This window comes from Sceloporus occidentalis, unplaced genomic scaffold (assembly GCF_023333645.1).
Source record: "Sceloporus occidentalis isolate IW3139 unplaced genomic scaffold, rSceOcc1.0.p SCAF_180, whole genome shotgun sequence".
Classification (NCBI taxonomy): domain Eukaryota; kingdom Metazoa; phylum Chordata; class Lepidosauria; order Squamata; family Phrynosomatidae; genus Sceloporus; species Sceloporus occidentalis.
Window position 1 is genome coordinate 811,339 of NW_028317160.1, and position 15,952 is coordinate 827,290.

At 40.9% G+C, this 15,952-nt stretch overlaps 1 protein-coding gene across 1 annotated transcript in view; it reads right to left on the reverse strand.

Moving 5' to 3' along the window:
- Positions 1-248: 248 nt before the first annotated feature.
- The window catches only part of LOC149278798 (integrin alpha-1-like), a 44,192-nt gene continuing 28,488 nt past the window's right edge, over positions 249-15,952 (reverse strand). Inside the window, exons 18-30 of the mRNA XM_089501726.1 lie at positions 15,745-15,855; positions 15,121-15,194; positions 14,585-14,720; positions 14,302-14,382; positions 12,802-12,878; positions 10,955-11,044; positions 9,426-9,528; positions 8,422-8,535; positions 7,701-7,805; positions 7,418-7,522; positions 1,181-1,273; positions 602-718; positions 249-293 (exon numbers count right to left, since the gene is read on the reverse strand). Coding sequence (XP_089357852.1) covers positions 249-293; positions 602-718; positions 1,181-1,273; positions 7,418-7,522; positions 7,701-7,805; positions 8,422-8,535; positions 9,426-9,528; positions 10,955-11,044; positions 12,802-12,878; positions 14,302-14,382; positions 14,585-14,720; positions 15,121-15,194; positions 15,745-15,855 — 1,251 coding nt within the window. The remainder of the gene's footprint in view (positions 294-601; positions 719-1,180; positions 1,274-7,417; positions 7,523-7,700; positions 7,806-8,421; positions 8,536-9,425; positions 9,529-10,954; positions 11,045-12,801; positions 12,879-14,301; positions 14,383-14,584; positions 14,721-15,120; positions 15,195-15,744; positions 15,856-15,952) is intronic.

Consider the following 15,952-nt stretch of genomic DNA (forward strand, 5'->3'; position numbering starts at 1 on the left):
ACATCTACTTCTTTCCAAGTTGGACAATTAGCTGTCAGCTTTGTGAGGAACCCAGCCCTCACTGTGGGACCCAACTGCATTCAAATATTTTTATACATAAAAAGCTTCATTAAATTAAATTCCAAAATGCTGAAAATGGCAAAAATCTCAAAACAAAATTAAACACATTCTATAATCACTATCTGCCAACACATCGCCTGAGCCAGGATTCAAGTATAATAAAAACATTGTAAACATATAAGAATTATTTATTCGTCCATCTTCTCCTTTAAGGGTCTCTTGAAAAAGCCCATCTGTGAAAAAGAAGACACGTAGATTACTAGTTATGCAGGAAACTTATGAAAATGAATCATATTCTTTTATGAAGCCGAGAGTCCGTACCCCAGGCTAAGGGGTAAACTTCTCAATCTGTGCCAGTATGTTGTATCTACTGGTAATCAAGAAGTAAAAAGTAACAATAATAATAATGAAGCAACACCCTTCTAAGACTAAAGTAACCCTTTTTGTAATGTAGGTATGCCAAAGACTATTTGGAATCGGGTTTAAAAACCCAAGCTTCCCATACATTGTAGCATTTATTTTCCCCACAATATTTACTTACCTTCCACATTGCAAATATAATCAGCGCCAGAATGAGTAGTCCAATAATAATGCTTAGTGGAATAACCCAAAAGGGCACTTTTCCATGCTCCAGTTCTTTGGATAATTTGATCATTGTCTAAAAGGATTTGATAAGTAAGAAATGATGTTATAACAAGTGGATTTTTCTATAACTTGGATCGCAATTGAACACAGTATATTATTATTGATTAAAGGTCAGGTGATACTGAATTGTGGCATTCTTCCGTACTACACTTGGAATTTGGGGTACTGTTGCTGGTTATATGATGATCGGGATACATATTTGAACTCCTTCTTGGAACATAATGGGCTTCGGTGTCAAATAATCTGGTGCATTTATATGAGATTACACATTTTTTTCAGGGATTTTTCTAAAAAACAAATGCAAAAATAACTATGGGTGAAAAATAATTCACCTTCCTGGAAATTAAATAGTAGACCATTTGCTTGGAGCTGATCCTGGTTCTCTTTGTGGGATCACTGCTACATGCTTTAGGTATTTCAAATTCAAACACAACTCATATTTCATTTTTGACTACACACGTTTGTTCATGCTTACCTCATAATTTTCACTCTCTGGATTTAAGACGAGTATTGAACTTTCGCTTTTAAGCATGGCGCTTAAGACCAAATTCAGGCTGTGGATACTGGCCTGTGAAACAGAAGTTAATGCCTTTTAGTTCTGAAAATGGCTACATTTAGTTAAAGGCTAGAACAGCTGCATTTCTAGAGGGATATAATATTATTACACAAACATACAAGCTGATCTCTGATGACCTGTGCATTAATAGGACTGTACAAAGAACAAGAGTGAAAGGGGATCTTTGCAGAAAGAGCAAGAGAAATGTGGAGTTTACTGCCTACCAAGATACCTTTTATCATTCCAATGTGTGGGAGAGTTTATATTCAATTCCTTAAAACATACAGCCCATCTGGGCTCTATTAAATGTAGTTAATCATTGACCATACAATAACCTGCTCCTGTTAAACAAGCTGAATAAATGCCTGTAGATGTCATCTAGGGTAAGACTTGCAATATTCTAAGTGATCTCAAAGATAATTAAGCCATTGTGAGACATATGTAAATGGAAAGTGGTAATAGTAAAGGGAAATGGCAGCCATCAGCATTGGGTGCTATATAGGTCAACCTGGATGGAAGGTGTCAGGGTCCGCAACTCCGGGTCTGCCGAAGTGACTCACCTGAATACCCGATGCCCGCGGGTACCGGATCCCGCGGCGCGTCTCCAGCTTCCTCCACCTCCGTCAGCATGTCTGCTGCTAGGCAGGCGCGCGCGCGCCCTCAACAAACTTTATGCGTCCCCGAATGGAGACGCCGGGGTACGCGCACCAATGACGTCACGGCTGGGGGCGAGGCTTCCCCCAGGCGGCAAGTTTAAAAACTGAGCACTGAGATTAGCTCAGTGCTCAGTGATTGTTCATCTATTCGAGCTCTAGTGCCTTTTGATTGTTTCCTGAAGATTTCTGTGTACCAAACCCGGCTTGCCCTCAACTCTGCTGCTCTCTATATCCCGACCCTTGGATACTAAACGGCGTTCCTGATTTTTTGGTTTCCTGACTCTGGCTTCGGATTTTGACTTCGCAGCTCACTTGTTTCCCTGACCACGGCTTCGTTGCTGACTTCGGCTTACTCTCGCCTGCCTTATCTGCTGGTTCCTGGGGTACGTACCTGCATACCGGACTCTACCTTTTTACCTGCCTTGCAACCTTACATAATCACTGAGCCCTATGGAGCCCGCAGGACGACCTGACATGTTCGCTACCTTAAGCCAACAAATGGCTTCTATGAACCAGTCTTTGCAAGAACTCCAGGCAAGTCAAAACCAGCTTAGGCAGCAGGTGCAACAGCTTCAAATTCCCCATGTCGCTCCTGCAGACCCAGCCGTGGCCCCTCTACCGCTCAACATGGAAGGCGCCTCGGCCATAGAACCTCAAGTTCCCCTCCCGGAACGATTCACGGGTGACCGTAAGAAGTACCGAACTTTCATCACTTCCTGCCAAATACTGTTTAATCTTAAACCCAGAACCTATCTCTCCGACTATGTCCGGGTCCATACCGTCATTTCTCTCCTCTCGGACGAACCTCAACAATGGGCTCATCACCTCCTCCACAGCAGCAGTCCGCTACTGGATTCATGGGCCTCATTCCGTCAGGCTATGGATTCTATGTACGACGATCCTTTCAGAACTGCCTCGGCTACCACCTCTCTGAGAACCCTCAAGCAGGGTAGGCACCCCATCGAGGAGTACATTACTGATTTCAGATGCCTGGCTCTGGACTCTCTCCACGATCAATTCCGTTGGGGCCTCTCGGAATTGGTTAAAGACGAACTTGCTCGCACTTCCATTCTTTCTGGCCTGGAGGACTTTATCACGTTATCCACCCAGATCGATCGTCGGCTCCGTGAGAGAAGACTCGAGCGTCAATCTTCTCCCTCTACTTGGTCGCCTGCCTCTCCTCCTGTTTCCAATGCCTCGCTTCCACCCGAGGAACCTATGCAAATAGGTATTGTCCATGGACCACTGTCTCCTGCCGAAAGGGAACGTCGAAGATCGTTGGGACTCTGCTTATATTGCAGCAGAGCTGGCCATTCCTACCAGGACTGCAGAACATGCGCCCGATTCCGTAAGGGTAAGGAGATTATTCATCATCATCAAATATCTACAGGACAAATGCCTCGTTTTGCAGCTCACCTTTCTCTCCCCGTATCCTTGCAGTGGAGTAGCGGTTCCGTTAACCTCTCTGTCATGGTGGATTCCGGAGCTAGTGGCAACTTTCTGGACTTTGATTTGGCACGCTCGCTCTCCATCCCCACTCGCCATAAGAAGACCCCTATGACTATACAACTGGTGGACGGCAGCCCTCTGAAAACTGGACCCATCATTCGAGAGACCACTACGCTACTAAAGATCGGGGAGGGACATTCAGAGAACATTCGATTTGACATCATGAACTCTATCTCTCCGGTGATCCTGGGTCTCCCATGGCTGAGAACTCATAATCCCTCTATTAACTGGGAGACCGGTACTTTCCGTTTTGCATCCAACCACTGTACCCAAGGTTGTCTCAAGAAAACGTCAGCCTGCGTCTCTCTCCTGTCCCAATCATCCCAAGACCTACCTCCTCCTTATGCCCACTTCAAAGATGTTTTTGAGAAGGGGCAGATAAACTTCCTCCTCATCGATCTTATGATTGTCCAATTGAACTATACCCAGGATCTGCCATTCCGTTCGGTCGCATATACCCACTATCTGAACCTGAACTTACCGTATTAAAAGACTATATCGATGAAAATCTCGCTAAAGGGTTTATTAGCCCTTCTACCTCCCCAGCGGGGGCTGGAATCTTTTTTGTGCATAAAAAAGACGGCGGACTCCGACCTTGCGTTGATTACCGAGAATTAAACAATATTACTGTAAAAAACAGATACCCTCTTCCCCTCATTCCTGAACTATTGGAACATGTTCGTGGAGCCAAGGTATTCACCAAAATAGATTTACGGGGAGCCTATAACTTGGTGAGAGTACGCAAGGATGATGAATGGAAGACAGCTTTCAGATGCCGTTATGGCCATTTTGAGTATCTTGTCATGCCTTTCGGGTTATGCAACGCACCCGCCAACTTCCAACACTTCGTCAATGACGTTTTTCACGATATTCTGGACCAATACGTCATAGTGTACTTAGATGACATCCTGGTGTTTTCCTCAAACATAGAGACACACAGGGAACATGTCAGTCAAGTGCTCTATAGACTCAGAAGAAATTGACTTTTTGCTAAACCAGAGAAATGTATGTTTGAAGTGCAAGTCATTGATTTCCTGGGTTATGTTTTCACTCCTACCAGCATCCAGATGGATAAGAAGAAAATCGATGCTATTCTCCGCTGGCCTCCTCCTACAGACCGGAAGGGTGTTCAGAGATTCATCCGATTTGCGAATTACTACCGTAAATTTATCAGAGACTTTTCCAAATTTGCTCAACCCGCTCTTACCTCCAAGAATTCCAAGTTTGTCTGGTCCGAGGCAGCACAAAGGTCTTTCGACTACCTTAAGGACAGATTCGTCTCTGCTCCCATCCTCCGGATGCCTGACCCCCAAAATCCCTATACCTTGGAGGTCGATGCCTCAGATACCGCCGTAGGAGCAGTACTCTCTCAAAGGCAAGAATCTGATGGACAATTACATCCAGTGGCTTATTTTTCCCAAACTCTCTCTCCAGCGGAAAGAAATTATGGTGTAGGAGAACGAGAATTATTGGCGATTAAACTAGCTCTGGAGGAATGGCGTCATTTGCTGGAGGGAGCCCTGTATCCCATCACTGTATTTTCTGACCACAAGAATTTAGAATATTTGCACTCGGCCAAACGCCTTCAACCACGATTGGCGAGGTGGGCCTTATTCTTCACACGATTTCAACTTCACATTACCTACCGTCCAGGATCCCATAATACTAAAGCCGATTCGCTCTCCCGTATGCATGACGTTACTACCATTCAGACTCCTGAAACAGATAACACTATTTTATCCCCTACACAGTTTCTTGCCATGACCCACACTATCTGGGACTCTGTTCTACAGTACTCTTCCCGCAACCACTTACCAGAGGTTCCAGAACTACAATACCAGCATGGTCTCTACTATCACAATGACCTCGTTTTTGTCCCTCCAGAGGTTCGTTTACAAGTTCTTCAAGCCTTTCACGACACACCCATCGCCAGACATGGAGGTATCCTACAAACATCCGATTTGATTCAGCGATCTTTCTGGTGGCCGACACTTAAGGAACACGTGAAGGCTTTTGTGTCATCCTGCTCTACGTGTGCTCGAGCCAAGGAGATACCTAAGCGTCCCGCAGGCCTCCTACAACCTATTCCTGCCCCATCCAAACCATGGACAAGCATATCAATGGATTTCATCACTGACCACCATCCAATCACTTCACTACGCTTCTCGTGGTTGTTGATCGCTTTACAAAAACGGCACATTTTATTCCCTATGGACATCTTCCCTCCGCCTCCGAGACGGCTACGCTTTTTGATCAAAATATATTTCGCTTACATGGCCTACCTGATGACATCACATCTGATCGGGGCTCACAATTTACCTCACGTTTTTGGAAAGCGTTCTGCCAACAACTCCATATTCAGCCTTTTCTCTCCTCTGCCTTCCATCCTCAGAGCAACGGTCAGACGGAGCGTACCGATCAGACGCTCGAACAATATCTTCGGTGTTACACAGCCTACTTACAGGACGATTGGTCTCTTTTCTTGCCATTAGCGGAGTTCGCTCCATCAATATGTCACCATTCCTTGCCAATTATGGATATTATCCTACAATGCTACCTGGAGCTCCTATACCCAGTGTGGTCCCCTCAGTTTCAGAACACACTAATAGACTGACCAAAACTTTTTCTGTTCTTCACGAAACCCTAGTGACGGCTCAACGTCATTACAAGAATTTTGCGGATCGCCATCGTAGCAGTACGCCACTCTATCAAACTGGTGACAAGGTTTGGCTCTCTACTAGGCACCTCAAACTATCCTGTCCTACTAGGAAGCCGGGTCCCAAGTACATTGGACCTTTTATTATCAGCCGTCTCATCTCCCCCACAGCAGTAGAACTGAAGCTGCCCAACTCCATGTCCATCCATCCCGTGTTCCATGTATCATTGCTCAAATGATAATCCATTCCCAGGTCGTCTTCCTAACCCACCTCCTCGTGGATAATATCCCTGAATACGAGGTCGAAAAGATACTAGACTCTAGGTACTATCATAGAAAATTACAATACCTTATCCGCTGGAGGGGTTATGCCCCGGACGAAGATTCTTGGGAGCCTGCTGACATCGTACATGCCCCAGAGCTTCTTACGTCTTTTCACAATCAACATCCTGATCGTCCAGGCCCTGAGAGAGTCCGGAGACCTCTCGTCGGAAGAGGGATCTGTCAGGGTCCGCAACTCCGGGTCCGCCGAAGTGACTCACCTGAATACCCGATGCCCGCGGGTACCGGATCCCGCGGCGCGTCTCCAGCTACAGAAGGCGAGTAGAAATGGGCATGCTTTATATGTAACCATGCCTGCTTGCCTCCTAAGGAATTGGATATAAATTGACCCAATAAACAAATACTCATTGCATTGTGGGAAGTCGAGGCTGAGCAACAAATGAAGTGTAAAACACAGGCCTGTTAACTCAATAATGTTATTATATACTTGTTATTACAAATATCTAAATGTCTTCATGACCAAAGCTCAGACAAAATCACAGCTTCTATGTCTTCTTAGATGGGTTTATTTCTTATGCGAAGTATACATACAGTACCAAGTGATGACAAACAGTGATTGCAACAGTGAACAGCATGCTGCAACTTGGGCTCTAGGTTCTTGAAATGATGGAGGAGAGAGAGTAGGGTCAGGTAGGGTATAGAGGTAGAGGTGACCTTGCCTTCCAACCATCAGTGTATGTCCTTTTACAATATCAATTAAGGTGATGTTCTTCTGCATTCTTTGGCAATCTCTTTGAGATATAGCTATAGATCTGATGTACCTACATCATACAAGATTTCCAGAAAGATGCTCTACTAGATCCCCGATGATTAAAACACACATTCCTGACACTCATGCTATATATAGAACAAAGAAAACATGGATTGCCAATGAAATCTGTATGCCATGCTACTCCAGATAGGGAGCAGAGCATGGTGATATGCTACTTTCATGGCATGTTAACAGAACACAATATAACTTATATAGCCAATAAGGTTTTGAACACACAGTACCTTAATAAATGTTGATTTCCATATTCTTAGTGATACATTTACTTGAGTAATATCAGACGGATCCACTGCACAGCTGAATGAAGAACATTTAGTTCTCTTGCAGTCCTGTTTTGTAATACAGATATATTGATGTATTTACTCACACTAGTCAAAGATTTAAATTTAAACAAAATGTATTTAATTTGTGATTTCAGCATACCAGAATAACTAAATTATGCTATGGAATGATTATAATTCTTATATTTATATATTTTAAACAATTCTTAAAGATAGAAAAGCTTACCAATATTGTATCCCTTGAGTGTTCGGTAAACTTTGGCATTATATATGACTTTCCTGATTGCAGCCTCAAAGGATCCAAGAGATGATTAACACTGCAGTTCACATTCTAGACAGAAAAATATGTCTATAGGTTCTACAGGATATTTTAATAAATATGATGAAATATAATAATAATTGATTATAAAAATAGTGTTTATGCTGCAGTGGCCACCAACTATCTGTTACGTAGTATGGTGATTCCTAACAAATAAAGGAAGCAATAAACATCCACATGAACTAAGTACATTCAGGAAGAAATAGGTATCAAAAGTAAAATTAATGGGGCAGTAAGTAAATAAGTTTTGCTTTTAAGAATTCCTTTCATATCAATAGGTAAAGTCTCTGTTTTCTGTATGGAGATCCAGATTCAGTAGAGACTGCTAACTTAAGGCCAGGGACCTAATTAGTAGAATTAGCAAAGGCAGATCTTTTAGAAAGCTAGAAAGGTTAACTGTGTTGAAATGGACTAAAATTGTTAAAATTATGTATTTGGTCCATTCATTTTCTGCTTATTCCTTTCAGACGAAAATCTGGGTTTTGTTTCCATTCGGAAATGCTACTCAATCTCTCTTGAATCACTCAGGACATTTGTAAGAGCCATGGGACTATAAACCCAGGGCTCCTAAGTCCAAAAACTTAGACATTTGTTAAAAAGTATAATGAATAAATAATATTGAACTTACATTAGATGATGACACATTGGTGAGATATAGGAGTGTATTATGATCTGGAGTTTTGTAAGGAAATGAAAGGTGGAAAGTAACCTTTGGCATTGGAATCTCATCTTCCCTTTTTATCTGAAAAATAATAAAATGAATGTTCATCACATTTAGCCATATGCACACAATGCTGAATAACTGCAATTATTTTATGAAATTAAATTATACATTATATAGGGCCAATTCAGCACTCCGTACTGGAGAGTGTTGACTCTACAAAATGAATAGTGAAGTGAAGCATCTGGTAGCATCAAAGAGATTTAAACATTACACATAACCATTCCTCATAATCTGAGAACAATGCAGTGGTTGCATTGGCCAGATCATCCTATTGAGCAATTGGGCTACCTGGTGAGCTAGTTAGGCCCTGGTGAGCCATTTTAATGACCGGTATAGACCTCAGTAGTATATTTTCCCTTGCTCTGGACCATCTTAAAAGACAGAGCACTTGGATGTCACATCCTAGCGTTCTATGTGGAGTATGCCTAGCACGAGGAAGAGGGCCCTGCAAAGTAGGGCCTGGGGATGGCTGGAGGCTTGTTCTGGATCAGGGCGTAAAACCATCAGTCATCTGTGTTTATCATACACATATTTGTATACTTAAAGTGAGAGTGGTCCTACTGGGTTTGAGGTACCGGTATTGACATACAAGTAGATGCATATTCTGGGCTAGGTCGACTAGGCACTCAGCACTAAGTACCATGGTGGTGGAGCTTCTCTGGGTTAGGCTTAGGCAGCGACAAGGTGAAATAAGTTTTGTGATAATGTTGCCTATTAAAATGACAAATTATCTCCAGTTTCATCACTATAAGCTTAGTGAAAAGAAAAGAGCCTGCTGAAAAAGAATAACAGTGCTGTAGTTTCTTTTATCTATAGAAGAATTAAATCATATATCACAAAATCAATTATTTCCTAACACATGTTTGGTTTGTTATGAGGTCTTATTGTTAAAGCAATATTTGGCTTACCACATAGTTAAGAATAACTTCGGGTCCCACGGCTTCAGTGGAATTTATTATATCTGGTATGGATTCATTTGCTGGGACTGAAACTTGGATCTCTTTTGCAGTACTTTAAAGAATGAAAATGTACATTAACAACGTTTTAAAGCAAAAAATAGGATTCTATCAGCTCCCCCTTGTCCTCTAGACTGATAATAGCAAAATGGTCGGCAGGGCACCTACCCCTTCAGGAATATGACAACCTAGGAGGCTGCAGTCATATCACGTCGCAATTTCCATTTACTATGGCAAATGCATTTTCAGTGCCATGGATCAATCCCTTCTTTTATACCAGGTCCATCCCACTACCTGCTAAACATAAAATGTACTGCTCGCCTGGGGCAGTTCTGCCCACTCTAAATACCTTTTTAATGTAATTAATGTATATGAAAGAAACAGTGTAGATTTACTTTAACCCCTGAATGACAAAGCCCAAAATGCTTTGTTTTCATAGGGTTTAGAAACCGCCCATTGTCCTTAAGGGGTTAATGTAAAATGCATATTAGAGTCCATTTCTAATAGAATTGGGCGAAGGCCAACTCTTGGTGTTTTTCTTCATGTTCGTCTTCATGCACCTGCGCTTCATTGGTTGATGGCAGAAGAGCCCCCTGCTCTCGACCAATAGAATCACTCGTACAGACTGTTTAAATCCAGGTGCCGAAACTCGGCCGGGAGAGACCACTGGTCTCCCCAATCCAAGAGTTTAAGGTCCGTACGGACCCCGATCCAAGAGTTTAAGGTCCGTATGAACCTTTAACTTTTGGAGCCGGGAGACCATAGTCTCCCCAGGCCAAGTTCCGCCGTCAGATGTCAAGGTCAAGTCTAGATTCTAACTAATTAATAATGAATACAAGCATTTAGATTCAATAAAATGCACTGGAGTCCACACAAAATGAGCTTCAATATGCATTAAAATGAATGAGAAATAATTATCAACCCAGCATGATACATGAACCGTGTTTGCAACAACGTTGTTATATTGCTTAGTGTTAAGTACACATTGTAGGATTTTGATTAACTCTTAAGGGGTCACTGGTTGGTGAATAAATGTGTGTATGTTAGTGGTTACTACCATACCTGGGAAATTTCCAAATAAACTACCCCTGAGACTTTAGAAATATTAACCCTTTAATGACTGGTTATGAAGAGTCTGCTAGTGACTCGCCAAATGTGTTAACCAAAAATTCTCTTATTCTGGCCCTCATGGAAATAATGCCTTGTCATTATCAAAAGGTACATTTCATTTTATCACCTGCATTTAAGCAGGGATAAAACAATAACATACTGGTAGCAAAATCACCAACTAGGAGTGCAGAATAGGATGGAGCCAGCTCTAGACTGTGTGACCCTGAGAAGTTTCCCCTTAACCCTGAGACCTTGAGAGTTTCCAGGTATGATTACTGCAACACCTGGGAACATCACATGATAGGCTACTTGCAGCTCCCCCTCTTAACACATTTAATGTACTGTAAAAGAGTTACAATATTAGAATATACCCTGCAAATGTCAGCCAGGATTCATAATTCACTGGAAAGGTAATGTTCTTTTTGTTATTCTTCAAAGTCCCTGGCTGTTCTTCACTGTCGCTGGAAAAAGATAGATAAAATTATATTCCCATACACACACACACACAAAGTCTTTGCATCAACAGGAGGAACTTATAGGGGCTACGACACAGATGATGCATACTACAGTCTTAGATCATTTGCAGTTTTGCAGCATTTGCCCAGCAGATGGCTGCACGCGAAAGCAGAACAACAGTAAAAGCTCTATCATGTACAGGCAGAAAACGTAAAATTAACCAGAGCCAACTTGCAGATCACTCTCAGCTTGCATATGCTGAATTGCCGGAGAGTTAATGGAAGTTGAAAATGTACGCAGCATACAGATTAATTAACCAACGCATTGCTTGTGATAATACTAACAATAAATTGTTTGTTAATAAATGTAATGGGGGGTCTGGGGGACATCCTTTTGAGGCTCACTTCCCTCCCAACACTACATGCATTAGAGAGGGGATAATAAAATGACCTTGGTGTTTTAAAGGGCACCCTCACTCCCATCCCCTGTTCAATGGGATGTAGGGGTTTATGTCATGATAAAAGTCACTATATATATTTATAATAAGACAGACTTGGGTAACTAACTGACATATTATGTTATAATGATAATAATAATAATATATTGTTTTCGAATGGAAAAGCTCAGTAACAGCTTTTTAAAGCTAAATTAATGGGAACACGCTCACTTACTTTCAAAGTAAAATACCCTTTTGAATATGAATGATTGTTGATGATAATGTGCATTGTTGCAAATGCCAGGTAATCTAAATAACAAAGGACCTGTGGCCGGTGACGCTGTTGTTTACAGCATCATGCATACCATGTAAATTTGGCACCAGATTTTTCCAGTACGCTTAAGTTTTTTTTATGGGCATAAATAAAAGTCGGGGTCAGGCTTTAAGTAAGGTTGAAGTTTGGACCGGCACGGGGAATGCATCTGGATTGCATAATTAAAGTTACGTGACCCCACAGTGGCAAAGCTGCCAGTGAGGTAAGAGGGGTGTGAGAGCGAGGGAGCGAGTCACATGTATCTGTGTGTCTGTTAACATGAATGTGTAAGTGAGCATGAATGTGTATGTGTAATCATTTGTGTACTAGCATGGAAGTGTAAGTGTTAGTGCTAGTCTGAATGTGTATGTGTAATTAATGTTGTGCTACCATGGATTTGTATGTGCAAGTGTTTGTTAGCATGGATGTGTATGTGTATTTGTGAGCATGAATTTGTATGTGTAAGGGGTGTGAGAGGGAATGTGTGTTAGCATGAGTGTGTAAATATGTGTTCGTGAGTATGAAGATGTATATTGGTGTAAGTATGTGTAAGCATGTGTATGTATGTTAGAGTAAGTGTGTATACATATGTGTGTCAGTGTGTATCTTGGGGGCAAGGGGCTACTTTCCCCTCAAGCCAGAAGGTGCCAGCCCTTCCCTGCTCAAATAAAACAGTTTATACCCCAAATGTTGTTTACAAAGAGATTTTTAATGTAAGAATTACATACTGTATATACATTACAAAGACTTCTTTGGAATCTCCAGTATTTGTTGTTCTGCTGCAGAGTTAATGCTTGGATACTACTCTAAGACAGAGATTAGTAAATTCACTTTTGTGTATTTTGTCTAGAGTTCTGCTTGTTTTTATTTTGTTGTAAATTTCCTAAATCTTTGGAATTGCCTTTGTTTTTATCAGGATATCGTTCTTTACGGTTTGTTAACATCATTGTTTGCATAATGAAGGTAACTTGGTTACTACAACAAAGAATGTAAAAAAAACCATGATAACTTACCTTGTTGCATTGATGAATATGTAAACATTATCCAATATATGTGAAACATTGAACTGGAATGTTATGTTGAATGAAATCTGAAAGAAAGAAAGAGAATGATTATAATAATTCACAAATATGCCAACATGGGGAAATATACATAGCACGGGTACTTTAATATTGTAATTTGAAAATATGGAAGGAATTAAAGGTTGGATCCAGAACTTGGATTGGGAGGAAATCCAAACCAGTAGTTTTCACATTCTATTCCTTAATGCTTCTAGAGTTAGAAGGTAATTAAAGTTAGCCTTAGTGACTGTAGTAACATTGTTTAAAGTGAAACTATTACAATCCAGATTATCGCTAAACACCAGGGGGCCAAGGCAGCTGCCTGGGGCGCCTTAATCAGGGGGCGACTCATATGACCTATGATGTCATATCCCAGTTTTTTTTAATGTTTTTTTGCTTTTTTTCTGCAAGTTATTGGGCAATAAGTACAGGTAGCGTTTTGCTATTTAAAAACCATTTTTTTCCCAAATCTGGTAATTCTCCCCCCAGGTGCCATTTCGGGTATCTTTGAAGCCGGCCAATGCAGTTTACCCCATCAAATCATATATTTTTGCAAACTAAACACCTCAAGGTTCTACTACCACCCTTTGTCAAACTTTGTGGTAGTAATTTATTTTGTGTGTTTTTTTATCACAAAAAATGCGCTTCAGGTATAGATTTACAGCTCCTGGTGTATGCCACTTTCAAACAAGACCCCAATATGTGATCAGCAACATCTCCCAAGTACAGTGATACCCCCATGCATAAGTTTGTCAGGTTGTTTGGGAGGTAAAACGCCACATTTAGGAAGTGTGGATTTTTTAACTTGGAACTTTTACATCTGGTCCTACTGCCCCCATGTCCTAATAGGACCATCTTTGAAGCCGGCTAATTCAATTTACCCCATATATTTTTGAAAACTAGACACCCCAAGGTATTTCAAATGCTAGTATTTTAACCGTTTCCATGCATGAGATTCTACCACAAGCCTTTGCCAAAGTTTGTGGTAGTATTTTTTTTGGTATTTTTTTTACACAAGTTGTTCTTCAGGTATAAATTTATAGCTCCAGGTATACGACTCTCGCAGTGGCGATTGTGACTGCTCTCCGGAACGGTCACAGCGCGTCCTTCAGTGAGTGTTCAGTGTTGCTGAATGCCTCGTTATCGCATTTCAGCGACATCATTGACTCTTTTAAAACGGGCGTCCGCCGCCACACAGTGTATGGCGGATGTTGACGCCCCGTGGAGGGGAGCTTGTTTAATGAAATGATGTGCGAGGCACGTCATTGGTCGTCATCTGACCATTTTTGCGTGAAGTGCATGACCTGTCAATGGACGTTAAGGGGATAAATAATACCTATTGTGTTATATGCCTGTTATGTTATATGCCTGTTATGTTATATGTGAAAACTGCCATCTTGCAATACAATTTAATATTTAATAGGTTTAATATAGTTAATATAACTTGCTTACTGCTTCATTCTTTCTAAGAAAGGGATATCCAACTTTGCACATGACATCAATGTCTGATTCACAGCTTACTTTCTGCTTATCCTATAAAAATAAAAGTAAAAAAATTAAATTGTGAATTTCAAATAACGCAATAAAAAAATAAAGCTGTACAAAATTTGATATCCTAGTAAGCCTGGGTGTACCATATGTCTAAAAATGTGTATTTTAACTTGATACATGATTTAAGAAAAATATATTGATTTAATCTGTAGCGACCCAATAACTTCAAAGCAATATCACTCACCTCTATTCCAGCCAATATAATATTTGGAGAGTACTTCACTGTTACTCTGGCATTATATGCACTGTCTTTTATGTTTTTGAGACTTAAAGTCACATTAAATCTGTCCTTGCTTGATTTTATAATTCTTTGGTTTGAGCTGTATCAACACAAGAAAACATACATTTTTGTTGACTGTATATACACATTTCAGAGTACAAGGTCAGATCCACTGAACCTTTTGGTATAGGCGAGATGAAACATTTGAATCATGATAAAAATCCCTGAATCAACTTTTGAATTATAAAGCGCTAAACCTGGTGGGTTTCCCTTTCCAGATGGGCCATGTCTGGATTTCAAGGATCTAGATAATCTATGCAAGTGTAACCCACTTCTTTTATAAAGCTTCTCCTACTTCCAGTTTCCCTTGCCAATAGATCCAAAAAAAAAAATGTAGCAGCCAATCAGAAAAGAGTTGCATGCAGAGTTTAAGTAGAATGTTCCATCCATTGGGCAGATGAAACACATTATTTGCAAATGTTTCAAACTAAATGTATTACCTGTCTCCATGGGCACTTAGCACAAGATCCGTGATACATTTCTGTTTTGTTCCACAATCCATTGTAAAAGGAATCTACAAAAGCAACACCTTAGCTCGGTAACAATCTCAAAAGGACACTGAATTATTATTATTTACATTGTATTAGAGACTGTATTAAAATACACCTTTCCTCCATCCTTCTGCAGACCACATGAAGGCATACATTGAGCATGGTACCCGAGTATGTGAATGTTGCATGTATTTAGAAAGATTAGCTGTAATCTTCAACAATATTATAGACTGCATAACTGCAAGGCTGATAAGTATCTTAAGATTGGGGGGGTCAAGTGCACTCAAGTCTGCCTTCCTCAATAGTTCATCTTTGTTAATCATACCTGGCGACATCCCAGTGGTTTTACCCCAAAACTCTATCCCTCTTACTTTTTACTGAAGTTTGAGGTGGGCTAAACTGCACTTGGTTGGAGAGTGAAGTCCAGGCTGGAGTGGGTTAGAGAGTGAGAGTAGGAAATAAGTGTTTGGGGAAGGTTTGGAATGCATCCAGGGACATTGAAATACTGCCCTAGAGGCAAATACACAAATTTGTGAATAGAACCCTGGAGTAATTCACATGTTTAGTACTCACATATGCATTGACATTGTTTGGTAATTCATTGCTGAGAACTGGGCCTTTTTCTGGATCTGGAAAATTGAATTCCACCAAGACATTTACAGAGTCTAGGAAATCCGGTTTATCCTATGATAAGGAAAGAACAAAAAAGCCCACCATAAGCAGGAAAAGAAGCCCACATATTTTTGATAGATGACAAATTTTCATATATAATTTTGATACA